Source organism: Primulina tabacum, chromosome 11 (assembly GCF_025594145.1).
Source record: "Primulina tabacum isolate GXHZ01 chromosome 11, ASM2559414v2, whole genome shotgun sequence".
Lineage (NCBI taxonomy): Eukaryota > Viridiplantae > Streptophyta > Magnoliopsida > Lamiales > Gesneriaceae > Primulina > Primulina tabacum.
This window is the reverse complement of record NC_134560.1, coordinates 5998477-6009488: the sequence shown is the minus strand read 5'-3', so window position 1 is coordinate 6009488 and position 11012 is coordinate 5998477. Positions and strand designations below refer to the sequence as shown.

General features: G+C 29.3%; 1 protein-coding gene across 4 annotated transcripts; it reads right to left on the bottom strand.

Annotated features, from left to right (window-relative positions):
- Window positions 1-4737: 4737 nt before the first annotated feature.
- Window positions 4738-10389, bottom strand: LOC142518297 (formyltetrahydrofolate deformylase 1, mitochondrial-like). 4 transcript variants are annotated; one of them, XM_075621061.1, is made up of 9 exons: window positions 10257-10389; window positions 9158-9428; window positions 7809-7921; window positions 6704-6854; window positions 6528-6601; window positions 6281-6440; window positions 5618-5716; window positions 5448-5534; window positions 4738-5016 (listed from the first exon to the last, which is right to left on the bottom strand). In XM_075621061.1, the coding sequence occupies exons 2-9, from the start codon at window positions 9296-9298 to the stop codon at window positions 4870-4872; spliced, it is 972 nt and encodes a 323-aa protein (XP_075477176.1). In that variant the 5' UTR covers window positions 9299-9428; window positions 10257-10389; the 3' UTR covers window positions 4738-4869. The 4 variants fall into 4 exon arrangements, with proteins under 4 accessions (XP_075477176.1, XP_075477179.1, XP_075477178.1 ...); XM_075621064.1 differs by having other exon boundaries at window positions 9158-9422; window positions 10257-10377; XM_075621063.1 differs by lacking the exon at window positions 10257-10389 and adding an exon at window positions 9915-10144.
- Window positions 10390-11012: the final 623 nt, after the last annotated feature.

Sequence of the window (11012 nt, the reverse complement as noted above, 5' to 3'; positions counted from 1 at the left end):
AAGGTCAAAGTTTTTCTATTGTGTAATGTCAACTTTATCCTTAGTTTGTACATACAGGAAAAATTTAGTGAGGATGTTTTTGTCAAATCAGTTATTATGATAAGGACAAAATTGTCAAAATATATTTATGTTAGATAATGATCAAATCTACAAAATTATTATTATTATTATTATTTTATATTATAAAAGTGTGAATCAAGGTCAAAGTTTTTCTATTGTGTAATGTCAACTTTGTCCTTAGTTTGTACATACAGGAAAAATTTAGTGAGGAATTGAGGATGTTTTTGTCAAATCAGTTATTATGATAGGGACAAAATTGTCAAACTACATTTATGTTATATAATGATCAAATTGCCAAAAAAGCTGAAACTTTAAAATTCTTTGATTTTTTTTCTTGTAGATGAATTGAACAAACTTTTTTCACAAAAAATATTAATTTGAAAAGATTGAAATACCAAAATATATTGGTTTTATTTGCTTATAGATGAAGTGAAAAAGAATTTTTTCACAAAAAACTTAATTTGTAGATTTTTTTCACAAAAAAGTTAATTTGTAGAAGATTAAAATAACAAAATTCGTTTGTTTTATTTTCTTGTAAATAAAGTGAAAATATTTTTTCCACGAAAACTTAATTTGTATAACGATATGATGTTAAATATCTTTTATTTTACGTTCATTAAGATTAATTATTTTAAAAAGAAGAATTAAACTATTGAAGCCAAATAATTAAACTAATTTTGTTTTTGTTTTAACAAGGTTGGTGTCATGAAGAAGGTTCGATATTTAATTATATTTACGAAATGATACAAGAATTATCAGATATAAATATAGATAATCCTAATAAATATTTCATTGATATTTATTTTATCTATATTTCTTTATCAAAAAGAAAGTCAACTAATATTGTTCAAAGCATTGGTTCATTATGAAAATTTAACGATAGAAGATTGAATAATATATTTGTATTAATTTTAACTATATTTTCCTCTTTTTAAAGGCTATAAACTATAACAATTATTTTATGAGAGATTCTTGCAATTAACGAATGATTGTTTTTATAAGAGATATATATTGACAAATCAGTTATAGTTTTTGTAACATTAAAATATATATCTTTGAATGTAAATTTTTAAAATTATGATAAATAAATTTTTATAAAATTTATTCATTAGCAATACACACTACTTCTCTATAGACAAAGTCAAAGTTATTTGGTTTTTATTTACTTGTAGATGAAGTGAACAAATGTTTTTTACAAAAATATTTGTTTGAATGTGATTTATTTTATTTTGTAGATTTATATTCTTTTGAATGATTTTATATATGCAAGAAATTTATCTTTAATTTGGTGAGGAAGTTTTTGTAAAATCAATTATTATGATGATGTCAAGATTATCAATCTACGTATGCCAGGCAAGGGTCAAGTTGCCAAGAAGATTGAAACTCCAAAATTCTTTGGTTTATATTTTCTTGTAGATGAATTGAACATATTTTTTTCCGCAAAATATTAATTTGAGAATATTGAAATACAAAAAATCATGGGTTTTATTTGTTTATAGATGAAGCGAAAATAATTTTTTCCCAATAAAATTAGTTTGTATAATATTGAAATACCAAAATTCTTTTGTTTTATTTGGTTGTAAATATTGCGAATTTTTTCCACAAAAACCATAATTTGTGTAAAGACATGATATTAAATATCCTCTATTTTGCATTAATTGAGAATAATTAATTTAAAACGACGAATTAAAATAATGAAACCAAATGATTAAATAATGTGGGTTGGTGTTATGAAGAAGGTTCGACGGTTAATTACATTTTACAAAAATGATACAAAGCATTATTGGATATAGAAGAAAGATGACCTTATAAATATTTCGTGAGTATTTATTCTATCTATTTTTCTTTATAAAAAAATCCAACTTATATTTTTCAAAGCCTTAGTTTATTATTAAAATTTAACAATATATGACTGAATACATACAATTTTACTAATTTTAACTATTTTCTGTATTTGTAAAGATCAGAAACTATAACAATTACTTATTTGATGATCTTGCAATTGACGAAGATGTGTTTTATAAATGATGGATATAAGTAAATCAATTATAGATTTATGTAATCTGAAATGACATATCTTTGAAGGTAATTTTTTAAATTATTATGAATAAATCTTTACAAAAATTATTCATTATTGCCCAATATTTCTCCTTATGAGTTATGATTGATAACCAGAAAGGTCAAATTTATTTGTTTTTATTTGCTTGTAGATGAAGTGAACATATATTTTTCACAAAATATTAAATCGAATATGATTTGTTTTATTTTGTAAATCTATAATCTTTCGAATGAGTTATATATACAAGAAGTTTCTCAGAAAAAAAATTAATATATACAAATTTAATACTTCCAATAATATAGTATGAAATATAAAAAAAATGTTATCGTAATTTTGAATTTTTGTATTTAAATAACATATTGCATAAATATGTTATATCAATAAGAGTTGAACACTTTTTGATAAATATAATAAAATATTAATTAAATCATATTTTGTCAATTGTCTAGAAGATAGAATAACCGAAATTCATTGATTTTATTTGCTTGTATATTAAGTTAAAATATTTACAAAAAATAAATATAATTTGTAGAATACTAAAATAACAAAATTCTTTGGTTTTATTTGCTTGATGAAACAAACTTTTTTTTCCTACAAAACACTTAATTTATGTGAAGATTTGTAGATGCATCAAATAGAGAAGAATATACATTTCTTCTCATAAGATTTGCTAATGAAGATGACGAGAATATTTTTTTTCACAGAGTAGAAAAACTGGTGACAAAAAAAAAATAATAAAAGCAATATAAATTGAAAATATAAAAGAAGAAAACATTTGACGCAATAATTAATTTAAGGTTTAGAATATATTATCAATATTATATTTTTATTTTTCATAAATCAATAATACGTGGTAAAATAAGTGGGCAACGTTATGTATTATACTTTTTTCTTCTCTCAAATTTAATTTTAATAACTATTGTGATATCAATTTTATATTATATTTTCTCCAATGTCTAATTTATACAAAATTATAATATTTATTACTACTATGTTTTTCAACAATTATTAATTTATTTAGATTGCATTTGGATAAATTGATTTCAAATTTATGGATTATAATTATAATTTTATTGTTAACAATAAAACAATATATCAAATCTTGAATCCACACATTACTTATTTACATATTATTATTTATATAAAGTAAAATAAATTTCAAATAACATTATTATTGGGTGAACTTGAAAAATATCATAATTAACATGAAATACTACTATATAAACATGAAATGAGTGGATTTGAAGTTTATGATGTTACTTCTCTAAAATAACAAAAATACATTTGAATGTATTGAAATCCATGAATTTGAAATCCTTCAATTCAAGAATAACCTTAGATTTATAACACATAAAATTTTTAAACAAATATCTTTTGCACTCATTTTATAATACATGTAGTACAAATTATATTACATTGAATTTCCTACGGATAATACTAAAGGTACAACCAATATATCGTACTGCTATATTTATAAAAATTATATCGTGAGATTTTGTTATTATCTAATGAAATTTTATATTTAATTTATAATGAGATTTTAATAAATGAAATTTCTGTATTTTTTTGAATTGTAAGAATTATTGTACAAATTTGGTTGCACATGTAGCATGACTCATTGTCTATCGACTAATATAGCATGAAATCATTAATATATAATTTTTTGTAAATTAATCTCTTCTAATCTCATTTATTTAACAATAATTATTGATAATAGAAATGTATTTTCACGTACGTCGCACGTGTCTTTAACTACTACTTCAAAATGTACCAAAATGGAAAATGTATTATATGGAATTTATATGTTCATTTGAAGCTGTAGCCGAATCTAGTTGTTACTAGTTTGGTATCTGTTCATGTACTCTGTGGCTCCGACTAGCCGGAGCAAAAAAGAAAAAAAGAAATATGATCGAGCTCAATCTGCAATTACTAAATATTTTAAATCCTAAAAAGGATTAGATGTCAAATCATTTAATTATCTACGTCTGGACGCTTTTATATTATTTGTTATACTTAATTATATATATGCGATATACATACAAATCAAATAATGTTTATATATAAATAAGTTTCATAAAATAAAATACAATTTATACAAGATGCAAATATCAATATAAATGCAACTAATACGTCTGGATATTGATACTAAAAATGTAATATATTAAATTTTGTTTTGAAGTGTGAGTATATAATATATTAATAACTAGGGTTTTTTAAATTTTGTTGACTTTTTGATTGTCTAAACCGGCCTGCCGCCTGCCTCGCCCGCCCCATCTCACCTTCTCTGCCTACGCGACCGTCTAGGGTAAAGGAGGTGCGGCCAATAGCTGCCAACCGTCTCTGCTGCCATTTAAACACTGCTTCAAAGTAGATGACTATTGCAAATAAAAAACCAAGCAGATTTTTTCTTCTTTTTCTTTCTGTGAAGAACCAAGCAGATTTAGGTATAAGCAACATTTAAAAGAACGAATGTCATAACTAAATATTCGCCTTAAGAACCTGCTATTAATTCTTCTGTTTTTGATAAATCAAAGTGTAATCTCAATGGAATTCATTAACTTTTGTTGTGATTGAAATTCGTCATGATACAAGACTTGAAGTTCTAATGCAAATTTGACTTCAGTTGATTTAAAAAGTTTAACTTCATTTACGCCATAAAAAAATGGGTGAAGTAGTTAGAATAAGGATAGTTGAGCTCCTGATAAAAAATGAAAGTATAAAAGAGTTGAGCTCTCACTCAGCCATTAGGCTCAAAATACAACAGTCCTGTTTTTCTCGTAAGGCAAAACTCGCAGCTCACAGTATGACTTTATCGCATTTGAAAGACATTGTTTCTCCAGGTTCTCAGATTTCTGTACGAAACTCCGCAGGTTATCCCGGTGAGAAACTCTCTCCACCTAAAATAATCGAGGAGATATCATGTCTTTCCAGATGTACAAACAAATAATACAATATATTACATGAAGATGTTATCACACTTTACCGAACTAACTTCGGCTTGGCGTCTAGATGACTGTTGCCAATAGAGCATTCATGTGAACTTGGATAAAGAAACGCAGTAGCAATGTACAATAATGTGTTAACATCGGGAAAAGAAAGTGTTTTCCATTTACTAGCTCGCTATGACCGCATTTGAAAGGTTATGTACTTATGTCTGGGTTAAGAAAATATGCATCTAATGAACAAAAGATTAATGTAAGTTTGTTTTCTAACTGATTTGAGAGTATTAGATGATGAAGCAACCATGCGAGAGGCTCAAGTAGTCACATGCATGGAATTATGGTAGTTAAAACAAGCCATTATCAAGTTCAAGCATGAGAGCGATTACCATTTGTTCAATTATTGGGCCTTCATCTAGTTCTTCAGTGACAAAATGACTTGTTGCACCAATCAATTTCACACCAGCTTCAAAGGCCTGTGAATGTTATGCAACATGTAAATCATGAATATCAAACTTAATGATACAGGCATCCATGAAGAAAATTCTAAAAATTGAACCTGCTTAGATGGATTCCCACCCTTGAAAGAGGGCAATAGGCCGTGGTGAATGTTAATAATATCCTTCCCATAACTCTTTAAGAAACTTCCAGACAATACCTGATATCAATAAACTGCTATTTTAAAATGCAGTCAGTGCATTGTGTGCCATAAAGAGACATTCTTTCCACGGAAGCTGGAAACAAAGTCAACAGCCAGAAGTATGAGCAATCTTTCCAGACTTTGAGCTACAAAAAAGGACGTAAAAAACCAATGCAAATGGGTTCAATGGATAGCCTTCTCACTAATCATGCATTTTTGGATTAGCTTTCCTGACAGCATTGATTTAGTATGCCCATGCCGAGTGCCTCAGAACTTGGAAGAAGGCATGGAACATGTCCAATGTCTCTCATTATTACCAAAAGAAGAAAAATAAATCCTAGCCCCGAGATGTTTGATTTATCTATAAATATCAAATTTCAATTAAAGATGACAGTTAACACAGATTTACCACAAGCCCGTGTAAAAAAACAAGAAGAGCTTCAGAAAAATAAAAATACTCCTACAGCATTATTGATCATATCAAGTCGATACAAAATGTCCATTATCAAGTCCAGATAATTTGTGTTTTATCTACAAATCATGTCTATACAACTCGATGCAAAATATTCAGGGTCTGGTCACCTGCATGTATCTAGCAAGCACAAGAAAGTCAGTATCTTTCACCAAATTCAAGATATCTCCTTCACTTTTGTCTTCTTTAGTTGTGTCCAAATAATGGTAAGGGATTCCATGTCTTTCAAGAAATCTCAGCACATGGGTGTTTGGGCCTCGATCATGATTGCTGTTACACTTCTCTCTTTAGCACTTTGAATAACTTGTTCAAAGCTAAAGACAATTACACACAGTGCTTGCATCTTCTTATCTTTACCTTATGACTGATGTAATATGAACTGGAAGCCTTCCATCCTGCCATCCATGTAACAAATCAACAAGGCAGTGATCCTGAAGCAATAGATAATAGCTTCAGTGCATGTTAAAGAAACAATACTTTTAAAAAAAAGCAGCATAAGCTAGCCAGCACAAGCTGGTGTCGGATTAACACACCTGCTTTGAAGCTAAAACTGAAATCTTATATTTAGGATCCAGGTTGGGCACCCGAACAACAGATCTCATTGCATTAAACGTCTTTGATAGCTTTAAGAAATCCTCATCCATTTGCATCCGTGGCCATTTAGCAGGGTCAAAGACAAACCCACTGTAAATTATAAAGGAGTTCATGCCAATTGCCATATGAAAACATGTTAATGCAGGTGAATCACATCTACAAACAACTGAACCATGAAACACCTGCAAAAAATGCAGATGGTTGGAAGCACTTTCCCCTTTTACATATACTTCAAGTTGAATCATTTTAATTCTGGAGAATGTATCACAGCAGATCACAACAGCTAAGCGAAGATCTACAGGACCAATAACCACATTTCAAAAAATCATCGGGGATCGTTGTCCCCGTGTGCCCATGCTACATCTGTCTTGGCACTTTAAAATTGGAAAACAAAATTGGACGCTGCTCATTCAATAAAACAGCAATTCGAAATTTGCTGACTGTCATATTACTGGAGGCAGGACTTGAACTCTTAATTTTGCCTTCAAACCTTTTTCTTTTGCAGTGAAAACAAAATATACCATTCCAATATTCTGAATTAAAAATTTAATTCCTAAAGAAATGTATCATGGAGGCACACCCACCGCTGTTTGCATGTCTGAAGAACCAACAGTGACAGCAAGTTCGTGCTACAAATTGCTAGCAAACATTTTTAGTTACAACAACCTATTCTGCGACAACAGCTTAATCAATCAACATATATACAGAGCTAAATGATCAAGCGTAGAATCATTTGTATTTTATGATATAACGTAATCAATGTAACAAAAAATGCAAATGAAGTATTTTCCCAAGTTTCAACTACATGCAATTTAAAGATTAATATCAGTTTGATTTTGGTTAGAACAAATTTCTTGCTACAGTATATTGGACTTTATCACAAAACCAATAGAGTAGCAATACATGTTTAGTTTTAAAGTTGAAACCCAATGAAAATGTAGCAAAAATGACATTAAAATACACAGAAAAAGCTAATAAAACATTTGAAAGAACAACAAAAGGCATAAGATGATAAAGGAAGAGGAGACGGGAGAGGGAAAGAACCTTCTGGCATAGAAAACACTCTCTTTTTCTGGGACAAAGATATCAGCATTCAGAATGTTGCCGCCCCTTGAAGCTATGCATTCCGATAATTTAGCCACAATTCCAACTTCATCCTGATTTTACATAACCTCAATCATTCAAATTTTACATCCATGGTTCAATAACTTCCATACAAACATCTATTATTCTTTATCACCACATGTTATGAGTAATAGAATTAATCCCAGTGAACTATTTATGTTCCTACAATTACTTTCCATGTAAATCCTATCGGTAAACACTTTTGGACTAAATTTCGACATTCTCTATGTATTTTTACAACTATTTTATATCAAATCAATTTCTCTCATAAAGCAGCCAAGTTTTTTCCATGGTTCAGCTCAATCTATATCCATTCTCTTAACTTTGTATAATTTTGACAATAAGTCGGTTTTTTTTTACTTTCAATTCCAATTCTTCAAATCTAAGGAAGTTTGAAGGTAAAGATGATTCACAAACAATAATGTAACTCATGAAGAGAGCATTAAAGTTCTTCCCTAAATGAATTAAGCTTCAAGTGTTCTTCGTGTCTAAGGACTCGAGGCGAATATTGTAAAGAAAACACTATTGTCAAATTAGATCCAAAACATTAAAATAAAAAATATGCATAAACAATTACTATCCCGCTGTAAAGTGGTGATATTCTCATCATTGGCAAATAAACTTCAATGTATGTATATTACAAATTAAGATAGAGATATGTTGTGAAATATGTGGGATCAAATCCGTAGTAACGATCAACCTTATGGACTAAAATCAAGTATATGCACCCCAAGTTACCATCAACAACAGTCAGATGTGCAGTATATGTGAATGCAGCCATAGGGAATTGAACATCCTGTACCGGCAGAGGCAAAAAATGCCTAATTTATACAATATTAGGGATCCAAATTATTACATGTGTGAGAAACAAATATATTTGTGGTGGACTTTAGGGATCAAAAACGTATATATCCATTCTTATGCTCTATTAAGTGTTTCCGATATATCTTTCACATAAGTAAATGGAAAATGTGTGCTTCTAATGAATAAATGTTTTCAATGGAGATGTTATATCCAACCAGACACTGCCAGCGTTTAAATGTGCAATATGTCATATGCAGTGTATTTCTTCAATAAAATGTTCCAGATTGTGGAATCACAATTCTGCGTACTAACACTTCATCCTGTTATTTACAATTGAGAATAACAGTACCTATCTCCTTCCACAACATCAAAAAGGCTATATCCACAAAATAACGATATTTTGCATTTCTATATTATGATATAAGTGTGCTTCTGTGTTTTTGTAAGCAAGGAAAGGGGCTTACTGGGCAATGGAATACATGAATACCATGGATTAGAGAAGGAGAGGTGATATCAACCAGGGATTCGCCAGGGAGCTTGAGAGATGTGAAGGACTTCCTCGCAAATGCATGACCCTGTGGGGATAATTTTCGAAGGAGGTTCATTCCCGAAAGACAAAAACATATATCAACAGTTGCATAGGTTTCAATGAACGGGCTCCCAAAGCTGGCAATTCTGAGGCATCACTTTAGGTGGGTACATTTCAATTGCAGCGACCCGTTCATGGTTCTGGATCTGACATGGAAATATCATGTATTTTAATTTACATACATTTAGAAATATCCCAAACACTTGAGACATAAAAAGTAGGACAATGAAAAAGATAGATGGTAGATGCATAGGAGTAACTTAGAAGTTTGTGATCATGGCATAAACCTCGGTGACTGTTCTCAACATATTTTGAATAAGTAATTACTTCAATGTATCAATTTTCCCATCGAACCTTCCAACTTATTCTTTCGACATCCATGCAAGCATCTGAAACAGAATCCACAATCCTCACATAATTTTCCCTTCAACTGAGTTTTACATAATCTGCACTCTTTCCTAAGATCTTAACCTAATTCTTTATGATGCATGTTCACTCATAAAGGTTATGACATGGGAAAATGGGAACTTGAAAACCAAAAAAAAAAAAAGGCATTTAATCACAATCTAATACACTAAACGATAAAAAAAAAAAAAAATCCAACTCTAATAAGGAAAGCCATCGAATTAGACCTAAAAATAATAAAGAATTCGCTGTGAGCATGATTTATATAAGTAGAGGTAGAAACCAGCCATTTAAATCATCTCTATCCGTGCTCAACAGACTACACTTCGTCAGTAGAACATCACCAATGTAAAATCAAAAAAGATAACTCGAACTGCGGAGTGTGGACCAAGCACAAGGGATAATTTTAGGTGAAACTAAAACAAGTAAAAGCTTATATCCATTCAGCGGAAAATTGATCTCAAATCTTTCGTAAATACGATTGCCAAACTAAAATCAGAGATTAATAATATTAAAATCGAACAAAAGAAAAAACAATTTGTAAGATGAACACATTTATAGATCTTTACCTCTCCGCTCGCTTAATTGGTGGAGGCTAAGGAAGCAGCGGTTGTCCCCTGTGTGTTTGGGAATTAGATATATTAAAATAAGATTTTGTTAGTACAAATCAAGTCTCACGATGTCCTTTCGTTTTTTTTTTTATTATTAAAATTTCAATAAATAATATCCATAAAAAATATTATTTTTTATGTTAAAAATATTATTTTGCTCTTCAAATATGAATGATATGTCTTACGGATATAAATATACGAGACAAGCTACCTAATTTTTATGCAAAATGTTAATAACGTTTTTTAAAAAATATTATGACATTCGTTTCAACCATACAACCCAACATTTGCAAAATCTTATATTTGCTAAATATCTTTTATTTTAGTAATCGTCCCTCATTTGTATAAATTAATGTTGTGATAAATAGTAGAAATATGTGTAAAGCATGTTTACAATTTAAACAAGAGTAGGTCTTTTGTAAGATGGTCTCACGAATTTTTATCTGTGAGACGGGTCAATCCTGACGATATTCACAATAAAAAGTAATACTCTTAATATAAAAAGTAATATTTTTTCATTGATGACCCAAATAAGAGATATGTCTCACAAAATACGATCTGCGAGACCGTCTAACACAAATTTTTGTCTTTGAATAAAGAGCCCTTCTTTCTCGTAGAGATGATGGAAAATGTTAAAATTCAAAATTGAATAAAGAGAAACAAGTTTTAATGAATAAGTTAATATCAATTAGCTTTTTTGAGTGTCGATATTAT